Genomic DNA, 17395 nt, shown 5'->3' with positions numbered 1-17395 from the left:
TTTGCTCTGTGAAGACATAATGAGATTATTATTAGCACAAAAGGGATTATGTTCATGGCAGTTTGCAGAATGCTTTCCTTTATCTGCTGTGCATTATTACCACTTTCAAAGAAAGGACTTAAAGACTTCTCATTATTGCTATCTAAGGATCTTTCTTTGTCTGGGTGATCAGGAACCAGACACAACAAATTCTCATCTTTAAATGTCACTACTCACACTCAGCATGCTTCAGTTTCCCATTACTACACAGATAGAGGATTGGATCGGAGATCAAGTGTCAGAGTCACCGACTGCATGAAATTAAATCAGTTTAGAGAGAAGTCAAAATAATATCAAAACTTTCTTTTAATTGCATCTCGAGCTTTATGCAATACAAACATGACAATAACTTTAAGGTTAAGGGAGCAGACAGAGGTTTTGAAAGAGTTCTGATTTAAAACACCAGAGAAAGAGAAGGGTTACGGTTCACATGACTTTTTAGCAGGTTACAGGTAGAGGGTCCTGCTGGGATGCATGGGGACTGTTGTCAGACAAACACTGCTAAGAGGGTCCCAGAGGAGTTTGAAAGCCCCCAGCATGAGAATACTGTTGGAAGTGGCAGAAACTGAGAGTTTTATTCCACACATCCAGGATAGGCTCTAATTCTACCAGCTGTAGAATTGGCCAGCAACTACAACCTCTGTCTGGAGGGAAATGCAGTCACATCAGTCTCTTCTGTAAAGTGCTTGGTGTGGCAATCAGCATTCCCACCAGTAACACATTACATTAGGGCTGCAACAGGCTAGAGCTGTCCAGTTTGGCATTAGCTTGTCAAAGAAACCACGGCATTCTTCCATAGCTATGCAGGAGATCCCTTTGGTTACTGCAATCTCATGGCAGCATGTGATCCTTGGTCCCTTTTCCAGATTGGAGAAGGCAAGTGATGAAACTTTCATTAACTGCTTTGGTAAATAACAACTTCACTTTAACTACTTATTCTTCTGGTGTCCAGTCCACATGCTCCATCTGACAACAGGTGACCACTTGCGTAAACTGAACTTCTATAGTACTTGTAACCTTCCCAGAGATGCCATGGTGGGCCTTCTCCCTCTTCAGAGTGAACAAGAAACAAAAAAGCAGGGAGGTTGCAATAACAGCTTCCACATTCATCTCCAGGAGCAAAGAATCCAGAGTCTCAAACAAGCACACGTTACACTTCTTTGCAGCATGAGGAGATTTCCGTTGGAATAAACTGTTGCTCCAGTCACAGAATTACACAATTCACTGGCCCTGGACATGCACATGCTTCCAGTTATTCAGGACATCTATGTGAAACTTTGCACAAATACATACTTGCATATGCAGTGTTAATACAGCAAGTGTCACACACAAGTGCATGCATATACACAGTGGCAAACAGAGCTGGGAATCCAAAAACCAGACCATGACATGCTAGCACAGAAAAAGAAGAAAAGGAAAGAAGGAGAAAAAGAAGAAAAAGAGACAATCTAAGCTCTTGGCCTTGCTCTTCATGTTTCTTTAGCCTTGTATTTGGAATACAAGCAATACAGAACCCGCATTGTAGTCTTCAGATCTCCTTTCACAATATCTGTGGATACACAAGAAGGAACACAACCAGATGGCAAGTGTTAGCAATCCTAATCGGAGGACTGGACGATTCTGCCACTGCCAAAACCAATCTTCCAACTTTCCCCAATTATAATGCAAACCTACATAGTTTAACTGCAACAAGAAGTAAAATAGGAACAACAAATTCAGAAAAATATTTATTCATTAAATGAACATAAGGAGAAAGAACCTTCGCTGCACTATCTTGCTGGAAGACAGGATAAATAATGTATAGCAAGAAATAATTCTTATCTCTTGTTCTCTAATAGAAAAAGAAGATAATTTAATAGAACTTTACACCTTTCATTTTTCATACACCTTTCATTGTTTTTGATTCTTCTACAGTATGAATCATACTGGGAATTGCCTGATACTATTTTTTTTGTCATGTTTCGATCATGTTTTGCTGCTGTTGGTTGTTTTCTTTCTTGATTTTAGTTTTCAGCTTCCACTTTCTTGTTATGCAACCTTCTGTTGTGTTTAATAATTGCAACGGAAGATTGTAACTAATAGAGGTTTGCTATTCTTCTGCTATTGCTGTAAATCATCAGAAGAAACAATGAAACACGACTAGATGAGATCCTCGAACAGTAAGTGGTATAGCTGTAGTACCCCTAAGTCATATTAAAATCAATTACTAACTGACAATTTTCCCTGTGAAGCTGAAGGATCTGTGGATGTTGGCACCAATGTTTTTTTTAATGATCAAATATGTATTTGAGGCAGAAGAGAATAGTCAGAGGAAAGAAAAAAGCAAGGCTTTAACTCTTTTCATATAAAAAGTTGATCTCAGCATGGAGACCTGAGCTCATGCCAGTTACTTGTTTCGTATTTAATATAAATAGCTTTCTAAACTCATAGCTCTATGCCATATGGCAAAAGGCCCACAGTTCATACATGCTCATCACACAAATTTCCAGAATCACCAAAGTGTTAGAGGAAAAAGAAAACAAAAATGAAAACATAGGAAGTCCTATATTCTGTCATTCCCTCTCCTTAATGCACTAGGTTCCATATTAAATACAGACATAGACTTGTTGATGAATAACTAACAATGGAAGAGGTAATTCTTTTTAACAAACACTTGATTTTCTTACTCAGCAACAAGATTTTGAGCTTGTGGGAGCAATGACAGGCTGAGGTTGCGTGCCTTGTCCTCTGCAAGAAGTCAGTCTGAGCAGACACAACCCTCTCTTGTGCTATTTGAGAACTCATTAATGCAGCTGCATCCCACATCCCCATTGCACATGGATGAGCAGCTGGTCAAAGATGTTCTGTTGGGCAATTTTTTAGTTGGAAAGTTGGACTCAATCAAGGGAATTTTTTTTGGCAAGGTGAGAGAGGAACAGGAACATACATCCCAGTAAAATCAGGCACAAAGCACTGACTCAGCAATACAAGCATTCACTTGAATGACGGAGATCAAGATTCAGCTCAGAGGTCTGAACTAGGCAGAGCAACAACCAAGACCTATGAATGTCATGTTCTGGAGATTGACCCACCAGCCACTCTGGGTTTGGATAAAGGAGTCAGTCTTTCTGATTCTCAGTACATTTTCTGAAAGGTGTCTTCTCATATAAAACAAGTTTGATTTTGTATCACCTAAGCTTCTTATGAGATAGGAAAACGGCTTTCCCTCCAACTCAGCTGCTATACTTTCAATAAGAACTGCCACTCTTCTAAATCTGTGACAAACACTGACTTATTAAACAGTTTAAATTCAGTGTAATTGGTATACCTGTAATACTGTAACATCTTTAGCACAGAAATAAAAAAAAAAATAAATTTCAGCTGTATTATTATTCATTCTGAACAAGGAACTATGGGTCAGTCATATAATGAAATGCATGGGTGTCACACTGCAGAAGCTACTTTCTTCAATCACCCTGTTTTGCTAGCCAGGATATTAGCAGAGCTACTCCAGATAATTCTGTTTGCCATGACTCACCTTCAGAGTTCACAGAAAAATTGAGAAGACCTCCATCCGTTAGCAAGTCCAACGCAAGGTTAACATTGTGAAGCTGTTGACAAGAGTGAGAGATTAGTGTAACAGAAAATACTGTCCATCTAACAGCATAACAACCAGCATGGTTTTAGAAGTATTTCTCTAGTAGCTGGAATAAGATACTGATTCATAAATACACACTAATATTCATCTCTTTACTTTTGATGGAGTGCTCTTCAGAATTTCTATCATTTATCATATAAAATCAGATGCACAATCCATCTCCAGCAATACGCATCCCACCCATGCGGTGGGAATAACAATCCATTTATTTAAATATAGACCTTGCATGAGAAAGTCTTCTGTTAATGGATGTTTCCACAGGGAAAGCAGAATAGATTCACAACTGGATCCAACAAATGCACTGAATTTATTTCTACTTTTTTTTTTTTTTTTAAACAATGCCCATATGCTTACCATATTTGGAACAAAAAAAAGTAATGTAAGTCAAAAGTTGTCTGTATTTCATTTAGTATTACCAAGATTGGAAATCTTCTGATCAGCTATATTTGTGAGGTTTATGCTTTAACTTATAAAGATGTATACGCATGTAATAATAGTGATGATATCCTTTAATGTTACTCCTGAGAAATTAAGCATACCTCTATGAATAAAGGCTGGGCTTCTTTTCCCAGTTTTTCCTCACTTGTTTTTCTCTCTTTCCCACATGAAAGTTGCACCACAGGCATATGCAGTAATGATGAATGATATTTCAAAATAATATAACATTCAATTTACTAGCTCCTTACAGCTTAGGGGCAGCTATTTACTTGCATGGTAATTAGCAAGATCTCTTCCTCTAATGATGTAACAAGGCCTGTAAGAACTTCAAATTTTCTTTGTACGTTCCTTAGGCTACTGAGCAATTTATCCTTCAAGAGGTACAACATTAAATGCTGCCACGCTGTTCCCTATTATCTTATGACAAAAAGCACTGGGGTCCCACATGCATAAGCCAAGCAAAAACCGTGTGCTCTGAAGCGAAGCAATAGATTTATGTTTTACCTGGTTCTGTGATTTACAAGTAACTGAGATTGAGAGAATTTGAGCTTGTTTTCTTCCTCTCATGCTCAGCAGACTGGAGAGCTTAAGCTCATACCAATCTACACAATTTTTCTGATCAGAATGAATAAATCAAATGTTTTCTTATTGAATCAGCACAGGTGAAACGGTCTCATTTTCCTCCTTAAAGCATATGAGATTTGCAAGGAAAGGAAACATGCAGATTTCAAAGTAAATATTCAAACAGAAATACTGATAATTACCTAAAAAAGGCAACTTAGAAAAGTAAGTTGTTCCTTCCAGCTGCACTTCCACACTCAAAAGAGATGGCAAATTCTCTAGGATTTACAATCTGACAGCAATCAGAATGGTTGGGATATTTCAGCTCTGGGATTGGTTTGACAAAAAATACCAAGTCTGCACAGTTGTGATAAGCACAGAGGCCCTCCCAGGACTTATCACCTGGCCACACAAAGTTGACCCTTCATTCCAGCTTGATAATTTCATAACTCTATCCCTTGTCTCATGATATATGATTTTCTATAGACATGAGCACCCAGATGAAGACCTACCTGATTTACAGCTGCTTATAAGCCTTGCTGTTTGTAAGAGACACCCAGAAAACCTGAACAAAAGTAACCCACTTGGAGCACAGACTTGCTGCACCTGCAGGCCGGTCACCTCCAGGATTTCAGCTCCACTTTGTTCAGCTCTCCTGCCCCTGCAGCATCAGCTCCCATCCTCCCTTTCTCCATTAGTTTTTGTTTCTATTTTTCTTCTTGGTATCACAACTTCCATTCCAGTTTCCTCTCCTTGTGACTCACGAGGCACACTTATCAGTTTGGAACTACAAGCTTCCAGCTTAAAAGCAAGTTGGTGCACTGCACTGATCTCAATGGTGCGTGTGGTTGTCACACTTTTATTACATGAATGACATGTTTTAAATATCAGCAAAGGTTATATTTTCATACTTTACTCTATCAATTAACGTCTAAAATGGCAGGGAGTAAGACAGCACATGGGGATTGAAAGACATATTTTATGTTCAAATGACAGCTGAACCATGGTAGTTCAATATTTTTAGTTGTACTGTCATCTTGCTTTTTTTCTTGTAATAAACATCAGACAAGAAAAACAGTAAATAGCGCTTTGGCAAGTATTCAACAGAAAATAAAGCTCTTGAAAGCAATTTTGCTAAAATGAAATTGCTGGGATGTATAGTATTGAATTGAACCAGTACGTAGTCCCATTATAACCTCCTCTGGGGCTAGTGACCATTGGAAGTAGGGTAAGAACTAGGAATTCTAAGCTCTGGTTTGTACCTAAAATGTAGAGGCATCTCATTTCTTGAGATCCATGCAAGTCGGAATAGGGCTAATACAAAAAGAAAAACATGATCTACAAAATCTTAAATGAAAAAATATTCGCTGACTTCTTCTGAAGGAAGTTACTGAAAATGTCGAAAGTTTGTTCCTAATTCAATGGACCAGAGAACACAATTTTGAGAACTGAGGAGGAGAAAGGGAAATATTTTAAGCTTTGATTTTATTTAACTTTTCAAAATCTGTTTTCCATCATCTTAGATATAAAATCTGAATTTTCCTAATGCTTTTAGCAGTCAACCAATTTTGACAAAATCTGAACCTACGTCTCAGACAGCTGTACTTTTAAATGCTTTGATGATCTCCACAGAAGTATTTATTATTGAAGAAGGGATCTCTGAGAATTCTCATCACAGATAAATAGTGCCTGGGGAGATGAGCTGCAGTGAGACTGGGAATCGACATTCGTGTGGAAAACCCTGAATGCAAATCACATCAGAGGAGAGATTCCCTTCTCAGATATCTCTAGAGCACAACGGATATGAAACATTTCATCTTCAGAGACCTAAATGAATACAACCCAGGAAAAACATCCAGGGTTTCAACTAGATGATCATTATGGTGCTTTTCAGCCTAGACCATAAGTCTGTGATTTTCTGAGCCATTCATTGACCCAAATGAAAAAAGTTTTTTTGATTTTATGTGCAAAGGCATGCGCATATATAAAATCATCAACATAAATAACAGTTTTCATGGTCAGCTTCCTGGAAGTGTGCATGATCCACCAGCGTCAGCAACTGAGCCACATCAGAAACACCTATGACCTTAGCAACATTGGAAACAATTTGAAAAGATCTCAGATGCCTCAAAACATTTCAGTATCCGGGATCTGTGGCTGGGGCATTCACACCAGCAATCCAGCATGCACTAGCTTCTGGCTGATACTACTATTTTCTTTGGAAGTTCTGATAAAACCTGCCTGGTAGAGGTGGAGAATGGAGCCAGGCAAGAACAGCTGGGTACATTACAGCTCCCAGCCTTGGGGGAAGGAAGGAGGTACATTCTCGAGAGCTTCTAAAGTACAGAAGGGGCTTTCAAAATGTTCTGGTCATGTCTCAATTATGGTATATTTTTAGGATGGCATAAGGAAAGCTATATGAATCCAATTCTGTTATGCAAGATATGTCATCCGTGTAACAATGTCATTTGTAGGACAGACTAGTAGGAGGATAGCATACCAATTCCTTGCTGCAAAGAGACTCTGATTTTAACTGGAAGGCTTCAGAAGAATGCATCTGCATAAATAAATGCAATTAAGAATAGCTCACATCACATAAGACAATACATTTTTGAAGAAGATATGTCCCAAAGCATTTGAATAGCACCTAGTACATGCGTTTGTACTGTCCCAAAGCATTACCAGCAAATACCGTGTGTGTATATGGTTTTATACTGCAACAGCAGCTACAGCAAGACACAGAGCTCTTCTGACATATGGAAGCAATAAACACACAAGATGTTTGAAGCTTCGGGTTCTAAGTGATTAAATAACAACTTACCATCTCTGTGGTGCTAGCTGGAGTCAGAAAGAAATCCCTTAAATTCAGAAAATAACCTTCTAGTTGTCCGATTAACAGAAGTAAAATAACTCCATCTGCAAACTGGAAGAAGAATGATTTGAATATTATTTATTATGTGGGCTTTTAGTAAATTCCGAAGATAAACAACACTCCAGTGATAAGAGAATTGCAATGGTACTCTGGCAACCAGACAGCCCAATGACTCATCCTTCTCGACCTCTCAGACAGCACGCTTCATACATACTTACATAAGGCTCCTAAGCTCACATTAAAAAAAATACAACCTCGTGAAAGGACTGCTATTAAAACAAACTGTTCCAGATGTGACGAGACTTCAGATAGCCACAAGTGACAAACACATGAATACACTTGTGCACAGTGTCCAAGATTTACGACAAAAGCCTCCCAGAACTTCCCTTCTCACAGGCTGATTTCTCCAGCTGCTATAGTGATGTGTCCATGGAAGCAAAGAAAAAAGGATCAGGGACACCCCTGAGACCTCTCCCCGTCCTTGCTCCATCCCCAAGAACAGTGGAGGTGTGATGGAGCTTCTCTTTCCTGTGCATGGGAGTTGATCCTGAGCTGCCCAGCAAGTACTTCTGCAATTTGACGGACTCTAAGGAAGCTTGATGTTCAAAGGATGGAGTTCTGCCATTTAAATAAAATCAAGCCTTCCTACCCTTCAGCAAACCCCGCATTAAAGATCACTAAACACCAGTAACCAACCTGACTTTCAGTGTAATTGTCAGAAATCAGCCTTACTTCAGAAAGATGGGAGTTCAGTCAATTTTGAAAATGACTCCCTGTAGCATTAGAAGGAACGTATTCAGTACAATGCTGTATTTTTCCATTTCTTAGAAGTTTCTCAAATTTCAGACACTGAAGCCCAATATCTTAACCCAAAGCTAAATACAATCGTTATGTTGCTAAGTTTAAAACTGATGCTACAGAAAGGAGGGATCCCAATGGTAAGAGGAAACACTCAAATAAATGACAGAAAATGATAAGGTACAGTTCAGTGCAGGCTACCTGAGATTCCATGTCTTTCACATTTAATCCCAATTTTTCAACATGCTGGTTGACGAATTGCAAAAACACCTAAAGAAAACAGGAGAGGAATAAAAGAGCACTTTTTCCAGTGGAGTCATGGATTATGTTTCACCCGACATATTTTGATTCTGTTAAGGAATAAATAAATAAATTACCTTTTTTACATCATCCAGTCTTTCAGGAGCACGGCTAAATAATTCATCAAAGGCATCATCCGCTGTATCAAAACAACATTAATTGATATTGTTTGGAATAAACTGTCACATCACAGGCTTAAGATGGCTTGAGAAGGAGAAAGGTAATCACACTTTATAAACCAGGGAGGAAAAACGTTTTAGGGAGAAGGGAAAAAATCCTGCTTTTGGATTTAACACAGGACAGAGGTAGAAGCTTCTCTTTAGCCTGATTATACCAAATTTAATTCATTCAGCTCTGTAATTTTTACCTGCAGATGTTCTCAAGATTTGTACTGCACCAGTTCTGGCAGCAAAACCAAATGAGGAATAGATTTCTAGGGTGCAGGTAGGCAAATGCACCTCTGCTTAAGGTTCCTCCGGAAAGTCAGCAGCAGGGAAGCCTCCGCTGTGAAGGAGCTTAGTTGGTTTGCCCTCCCTCCCTGCTGGGAAGCAGGTGAATGGATTCCCATCACACCTCAGAGCCGGTCTGCAACCTGCAGCAGTCTCACAAACGAGAGAGCCCTCTTCTGGAGCTGTGCTATGAGACTCCTTTCAGTCTTTGTTAAGCAAGCCATGTTAAAAATAGATGGAGACAGCATTCTGAAGAGTGAATTTCAGATTTCTTTTTCTAGCAGAATCAATCCTTTGGAAGAAATACTCAATTACAGTATTTTTCACTATTTCAGCCCAGGCTAGAGGCCAGTCAGGGGAATAAGTGATAAACATGTATTAAATGATACAGTTTGCACCTCTGCAAAGTATGAAATGCTAATACAAAGGGCTCAGCAGAGAATTAAAACGTTTGCACCCATTCACCAGGGATGAAGAATGCTTCTTAGCAGCAAGGAGCAGCTCATGGTGTGCTAGCCAAAAGCCTCAAGCCAAAGCTTGGGCAGTGCTAAGACATTCTGTAGGCTCCACACACATGGACAATTTTCACCTCAAGTGTTTCACAGCCCTCAAAAGCCCTAAAGGTAAAATCTCCAAGGAGTCTGCTTGCTTTAGTGAGCTGCCATCCATAACCAAGCATCAGATTTCAGAATCCTATCTGAAAGCTGCAGAAAGGAAATGACAATGAAACTACTGAGGCAGGAACACAATTCTCATGGCACTGTGTTCATAAGTAGTTCCAACAGAGAGAATGAGATCAGCACAGAGTAATTATTTCTTTTAGTTCAAGGCTTATTTTGTCCCCATCCAGGGCTTCTCTGCTGGGTCATCGGTTCACTGCATCATTCCCTGTCTCACCTCCCACCTGCAGCCCACAAGCAAAGGGACTGTCCAGCTTCCAAGCCATATTGTGCTGAATATACAGACTTTAAGAGAAGACATTTGGAGAAAAATGCCAGGAGAAATCAATGAGTCTCCACTAATTCTAGGGGAAACATAATGATTTTATCACACGGTAAAAATCGATCCCACTTTGTGGCATAATAATACTTAATGGAGAAATGCTGGATTTGGCAAAGCCAGTACTTACTTGACTGCTCTTCTGAATTCTCTCTAGAGGTGCAATAAAAAGGAAACAATTAGAAAAAGCATTCAACAGAACTAATCTTATTCATAAGCAAAGCTTATCTGGGCCATCAGGCACCTTGTAAAGCAGGAGATACAGTACAAAGTGCCATTAACTTTATGTCAGAGTAACTTTCCAAAAGACACTTTTTAAGCACACTGTATATCCGTGTAGACACTTGGAAACATACGAAAATATAACTGGCCCACAGACCAATGAACATTTATTTTATAAACACAACCCATAATAACCTCTTGCAATAAGCTGCTTGTGAAATTAGAATTTGAAGATGTTCTAGCATATAAAAGATGACAGTAGGAAAGTCTGTTTCTGGTTCTTGGAATGATGGCCATATTTTCTTGGTGTAAAAATGGTATCCTGCGACACCTCACAAACTCAGCAAGCCCAAACCTTATTTCATCAACATCAGAATAAGCAAAAATCTGCCTCCATTTTCTTAATGTATGGACACAATAGAAATAAATGAATAGTAGATATAAACCACTGTGGCTTTATAAAATTTCCTGTTTATTTTACAGTGAATTTAGAGTACTGGATGTTTATTACTATTTTTATTACTATATTCCATGGCAATAACAACCTCATAAATACTCATATACGTTATTTTAGAGAAATTTAAATAAAAAGTAGAACATGCATATGAATGCCTGGGTTTATGCTTTTTGTCATCATCATAATATCAGATAGTTTTTGTTTCTAAGGGGAAAAACACCCACAATATTTCCTTTCTGATTGACAGTGTACAAACCAAATATATCCCCTCTTACTTGCTTCCTGTGATATATTCCACCCCATTTGCTGTCTTTAATCCTTTGGAGGTGTTCTGTTAAACAGAAAACATGTATTTTTGGTTTTGTTATGCAAAAAAAATCTGAAAGCATTAGTGACACTTTCATGAACTGTCTGCTGCCTTAAATGACTACCAGAGAGCATTGATCAAGAAGTCCAGCACAATTAGTACAGGCACTTTGAGAGGTTGCTGCTCCTTTCTGCTCTCTTCAACCAAGAATGACCTGTTCCCTTCAGGACCATTAATTTCTCTCGTGAAGAAACAGCTCACCACCAAAACCCCACCATCTCCATTACCACAGCACTCTCTCTCTCTCTCTGGGCTAATGTTCATTTCTGATGCGGTGGTTTTATAGATAATCCCTCCTGATTTCTGTGCACTGAGGCACTTGCAGCCACACAGGGCACTAGTAGGAGGACTGCTTTATAAAGAGTCTGACTTTTCACTGGTGGGAAGGATTCACATGACAGGAGCAGCTGAGCACTGCAAAGGGACAAGTAATTAGAGTAATTCTAAGAAATCAAAGAGTCTACTTGTTCCTGAGTGCTAGGCTGGGACATGGCCCCTGAAGAGGTTGTCCCTCCCAGACACTTTGAATCCTCCAGACATGAAAAATGTATTTTAAGTCTATGTATGGTCTCTGTTCCAGTTATCATCCTTCAAAGAGTGAAAACTCTAGGTAACGCCATACAGGGTGCAGGGCTCAAAACACAACAGAATGGCTGAACTGTTGAAACTGTGATGTAGTGGTGCTGATTTTTGCAACTGTATCTCAAACCGTGGGCTTCTGAATATTCTCTTGAAGTTCCAGAGCTGACTTCAAGAAACACAGTGGAGAGAGCATGCAAATCTCAGCTCATAGAGAAAAATAACAAAATATGACTCCAACTGACAGTAAGGACTACCCCTACAGAAAGAAACTAATGTCATGTTCAATAAGCGCAGGCTTCTATGTTAAAACATTTAGAGACAGCAGGAACAGAATTTCTTCTTTTGCTTCTTTACTGATATCAATATCTGCTTTCAGATTGGACCATTCCTTTTTTCGATCAAAGAGAAAAAGTAATATAGTGTTTCTATCCTTTTAAAGTTACAGCATCTGAACTAAGCTCAAAAATTATAGTCTAGTCATTAAATTGAAAGACACAGTTCACAGAAAATAAGTCTCCCATTTACTGCTGCACACACATTTCTCCTTAATTATAAATAAAACGAAGTCTTGTGAAACATTTTTAGGATATTCGGTGACAAATATTAAAGCCATAAATACCTCAATGGTGATTGTTTCCACATGAACATTTGGAGGAAAATCCAGACTGGGTTGGAAGTGCTTTGCTATTGCCACCAGAAGATGCAGTGTGCTCAGTAAGTCCTTTGCTAAAATAGCTATAGCATGTAAAGAAAGAATACAAAGTTTATTGTGCAGAACAACTAAACCTCACTGTAATATCCTAAGATCTTCCTGCACAGAGCATCCCAAAGTCACAGTAACACAGATGGGACATCAAGTTGGGATTTTTATCACATCACAATTCAGCAATAACACATCTTAAAAGTCCTTTTTATGAGACATTCACAGGGATGCTAAAGGCTGTTAAACCACATACCTGGAGGACACAGCTGCACCTAGTCAGGGACAGATATTCTTGTCTCACTTGTGGTTCAACTAATAATTGCAAACAGGTCATTTAATTACTGTTCTGGCACTCCACTGCTTCACAGCAGTCTTACAGCAGAGGAAGCCTTGGGATGGTTAATTTTGTCTTGTTTCACAGCTGCACCTACCTTCCACACTCCATTTCAGCTGACTTTCTTCCAGTTGCAAACACTTAGCCACAGCTTCCAGAATCACAGAGAGTTTCTGACGCTGTTTTTTTTCTGTTAATGCTATCTTGTCAACATCCAGCTTGAGAGATCCTAGATTTTCTTTGACAGAGAGCCCACATAAAGAAGATGGAAGCATTTAACACCATCACAGAGAGGGAAAAAAAAAAAAAAAATCAATATAAAATCACAGCAAAGCACACAGAGTCTTGTTTTCAATGCCCAGTACTATTTAACAGCTTCCACACTTCAGACCCACAGCCCACCAGCATATGCCTTATCAAACTCCCACTCTCTCTGATAGCCTCAAGTAAACTCAGTAAAACTCTGAAGGTCTCAGCCCATTCCTTACAGCAGCATCTCCCATCCCCAGCACTCCACAGCACTCCTTTTCCTAGGGGAATGTACAGGAATTCAACACATGAATCCTTCCTGTAGGTACTGCACAAAGGCCATATCAACTCACACAAAGAAGAAATCCCAGCTCATTGCTCAAACAAGCAATCTATGAAAATAAGCTAATCCAATAAAATAATGAAGACAGCCACTCTGCTGTCTTCAACCTTGAGGAAAAGGAGATGGGATTTGAAAGGAGTGCCCCGAAAAAGAAAAGCAAAGCAAGGATGAAGAAACAAATGGACCAAGAGGCTGTTCCAAGAGATCACATCTTTAATAAATTGATATTCATCAATTCGGAGTATTAGACCTGAAACTTAAAAACATAACAAAACAAAAAAGCTGGAAAACATACAAATCATTGTGCTGATCCCATTTGATATTTCTGGTAGCATCATTATTTGCCTTTGTGCTCTTGGCTGATGCTAAAGACTTTCTGAGAAGACAAACTGCATTTGCTTAAGACTACAGTGGAACACCAGGCATCCATTCAGAGTTGCCTTCATCACGACTTATCCACAGCTCTTTCCATTCAAAAGTATGTTTATCCTACTTTTGTAAAGTTTTTCTGCTATTTATTTGCGAGCTTAACTCAGAAGCAGCTTACCCATGAGATGATGAAGTACTAGCCCATCATACAGATCTTCTTCCAAACTTTTCACTACTATGTGCTCCTCTTTCAGAGTCGTGTTAATCCAGTCAATCAGCAGCTGTGGAGGAAAACAAAACAGCTGGCAATTACACTTTTGTCTGGACAAGTCCTCAGTGCTATGCCATGCTTCACCTCTTTCTTTAGTCTCTTATTTCATGTTTCATTTTGCTTTCAACCTCTACTTCCTTTTTGCTTCTTGGTTATTTTTTAAAGAAAATGGAAGTTAAGCGTTACTTGGTTCCTCCTAATAATACAAGGCTCATTGGCCACTTCTGGGCAAACTTTTAAGTGAGACAGGTGCCTCCGAAGTTGTATTCTCATGAATTTTGTAGAAATAGCTATACAGGGAAGAAGGCAGATCCTATTGCCACTTCCATTAGGGAGAAGTCAGTACAGTAGACCTCCAACCCCTGCCTTTATTACACATCAGAGAATTCACACACAGAAAAAAGTTTGTGGAAGCCTTCTCTCATTCTGTGGGCTATATCCTGCACGCACAAGACCATAGGAGCTCCTCAGCATTTCTCCATTCCTTATTTAGTCAAAAATGCTAATACAAAGGCAAGACGACCTGCTGAAGCAGAATTAAAAGCAGCAGCCCCAGCTGGTTATCAATAAGAATCTCTTGAAAAAGGACATGTATTGCTTGTATTGCTATTTTTACTGCTGCAAGTGAGTGCTTGGAGTATATTGTATGGGTGATCTCCTCATTTGATGTAAATGTAAGAGATAATTCATAGCAGGTCCCTGTAAGTTAGCCAGCAGTAACAAAAATATAAGAAACAGTTTATAAAAATAAAAATACTGACCTCTGGGATGCTTGAAACTGCATGAGAAAAAAATGTCCAGCTTGGGCACTCTCCCGAACTGAGGAGCTGACAAAGCGTGTGTAGCATACTGCCTCAACAAAGAAGTAACTGATGTTTTCTAGAGCAGAAAGCTCTGCTCCTGCAGGCTAAGCCCTGGTGATGTATGGGTGGGCAAGGGCTAGACATGCACACCAAGTGTCATGGTTCAGGCAACACCAAAAAGCAGAAAGTACTGCTAAGTATAGACTTATGAGACTCCTCGTTGGGTATCTCAGCTCTTCACAACCACGACCACAGCCTGCAGCTCAGACTACTCTTTCAAGTTCTGTTACTGGGGTCCCATTCAGCTGCAGAGCAGAGTAGTGTGTAAAAATGAATAAATTGAGAAAAGAGAAAAGGAATACCTAAAGATGTTTGCTACTGGCTTCTAAAGCAACCATCTTCTCTTTTACACATTCTTCAATATTTACAGTAACTACAGCAAGCCATTTCACACTCCTTAGCTCCCAGCTTCAGAACAAAAATGTAATGCAAGACCGTCTTCTTCCAAGTTAAGTAAGGATCTCCACAGCTCCCCCTCTCCATCCCAAGCTCTTTTCCAAAAGAGCCACAAACACTTCAGATCAAGAGGGTAAGCAGTGGCCGTGATGGTACATGGAAGATGCCCTCCTTTGGGTCCTCATTTCCACCTCATCATCTTTCACAGAGAAGACAGACAGTGACAAACATTCTTTCAGGAGTTTCTGAGAGGAAAAAAATCAAGCACTGAAGCTCACAGAAATCTCCATATAGAAAGGAATCTCTTCATTTTTGGTAGTCTGGAAAGAACAAATGCAATCTCTCTGTAGACAACATAATTGCATTTCGCAGCATCACCTTTCAAGATTTCCTCTTTCATATAAAAACATTGTGAAAGCCTGACACAGAAATTAAATATTTTTGATCAAATGTGCATGAAGGTTTAAGAAAACATAATAAAGAAGCACACATATTTATGGATTTATGAATGCCATATAACACACACAACAGCACAAAGCCTAAGCTTGTTTTTGTAATATTTCTAACACTTTTAGTATCTCCATAATGCAAGAAGTGTCAGTCTCAAAAGAGACACACCACTTTTCTTGCAGGAAATTTCAGTATGCTAGCCTTCCCCTGGGCTATGCCACTAGAAAAATACAGTGATTGAAAGCACAGGGGAAATTTTCAAAATTACTTTGAAATAAAGCACTTTCCCGTGAAATAGGATTCATCCGTCACAGCTACCTCAAGCAGACAATGAACTGCACAACAGCTTGAGGGCTTTTCTCTTCAATTTCACTGGTGACTTGCACATCCTCACTCCTCCTTATTCTGTTATTTATTAACCCATCAGGCTGCACCTTAGCTTGCACCAAGCCAGCAGCCTTCAGTGTGCTGCAGGCATAAGGCAGAGGACAAGAGAAAACTGCTGACCATCACCATAGCAATTCCACAGCCTGTTATCATAGGATCAGGAGAACCAACTTCAATGTACTTGAACGTCTCCTGTTAGTCATAACAAGTGTTGACATGGATTGCCTTTCAATCACAGCTGGCTGTCCTGGATGGATTCTTATTGCCTTTACACTATTGCTACAGCCAAGTAGCACCTGGCTCCTTCATACACATGTCCTGAGTTATGGGAGAGGTCATGTAAGAAGAATCCCAGATTTTAAACCCGCTCTCCACTTTACGCACAACAGAGACCACTCTGTGTGGTGTCAGCACATTAAGCTTAGAACTGTACTTGACAAAGACCAAGTGCCAGCATCAGGACATGCCCATGCCCTTAGAGAGTGAGGGTCTGGGACCAAGGAGCTGAGTAATTTACATGACTGAGCAGCAATGTGGCAGAGTACAGCAATCTCAGGTAAGAGTTAAACACTATAGTAAAAGAAATTGTACCAGCTTTAATTCCTCCAGTTTGGGATTGTTGCTTGAGGTGGGTTTTATGAGTTTCCTCTTCTCTCCTATGAAGGAAAGAAACAAGATCAATTACAATTATCAGAAACGACTCGTGCAAGTTTTTCATAAAATCTGCAGTATCACTAACTGACATATGTAGAAATTGCCATTTTTTATTTCAATTGATTCCCCGTAAGGAAGAAAATGGCTTATCAAAACACTGCCGTCAGAAGTTATATTTCAACGTGATTCAAATCAATAAATCTAGAGGGACAATCCTGGAAACAAACAAAAGATAGGCAGACCTTTATGTATGAAATTTCAATTTCAGTTAAAGAATCAGCTAGGACTTGTGTTGCTTCTTCATTATCTGCTTCAAGAGGTCAGAGACCAAACTACATGCACATCACAGCATTTACTTGCTGCTGATGAAGCCAGGAGACTACTGTTGAAAAATACACAATTCATTTGTACTACAATTTTTCTGCTTATCTCTTCAGGTCACTCCTTGGACCTTTTTCTGTCTTGGTTTACAAAGTACGTACCTGGAGTGATGACATTCTCAACGAGGAATTGATTAAGGGCTGCAGGCTGTGTAAACGCATTTAAGGAGTCTGTGTCCATTGTATTTTTTCACTCCTGGTTACCTGATAAAAGATACAGAGTAAAAGGGAACATGAGTAAAGAAGGCATGAATAGAAGAAAATAAGTGTTAGAA

The 17395-nt window shown here is 39.3% G+C and overlaps 1 protein-coding gene across 2 annotated transcripts in view; it reads right to left on the bottom strand.

Moving 5' to 3' along the window:
* Positions 1 to 327: 327 nt before the first annotated feature.
* Positions 328 to 17395, bottom strand: part of PARVG (parvin gamma) — a 36593-nt gene continuing 19525 nt past the window's right edge. For both annotated transcript variants that reach the window (XM_010724930.3, XM_003203008.4), the window contains 12 exons: positions 17223 to 17324; positions 16678 to 16742; positions 13898 to 14000; positions 12856 to 12996; positions 12341 to 12456; positions 11048 to 11103; positions 10224 to 10246; positions 8723 to 8784; positions 8547 to 8615; positions 7497 to 7598; positions 3557 to 3629; positions 328 to 1588 (listed from right to left, as the gene is read on the bottom strand). In XM_010724930.3, the coding sequence (XP_010723232.1) occupies positions 1509 to 1588; positions 3557 to 3629; positions 7497 to 7598; positions 8547 to 8615; positions 8723 to 8784; positions 10224 to 10246; positions 11048 to 11103; positions 12341 to 12456; positions 12856 to 12996; positions 13898 to 14000; positions 16678 to 16742; positions 17223 to 17301 (969 nt within the window). In that variant the 5' untranslated portion in view covers positions 17302 to 17324 and the 3' untranslated portion in view covers positions 328 to 1508. The remainder of the gene's footprint in view (positions 1589 to 3556; positions 3630 to 7496; positions 7599 to 8546; positions 8616 to 8722; positions 8785 to 10223; positions 10247 to 11047; positions 11104 to 12340; positions 12457 to 12855; positions 12997 to 13897; positions 14001 to 16677; positions 16743 to 17222; positions 17325 to 17395) is intronic.

This window comes from Meleagris gallopavo, chromosome 1 (genome assembly GCF_000146605.3).
Source record: "Meleagris gallopavo isolate NT-WF06-2002-E0010 breed Aviagen turkey brand Nicholas breeding stock chromosome 1, Turkey_5.1, whole genome shotgun sequence".
Taxonomy (NCBI): Eukaryota; Metazoa; Chordata; class Aves; order Galliformes; family Phasianidae; genus Meleagris; species Meleagris gallopavo.
The sequence above is the reverse complement of the archived record's forward strand: the minus strand, read 5'-3'. Positions and strand labels throughout refer to the sequence as shown.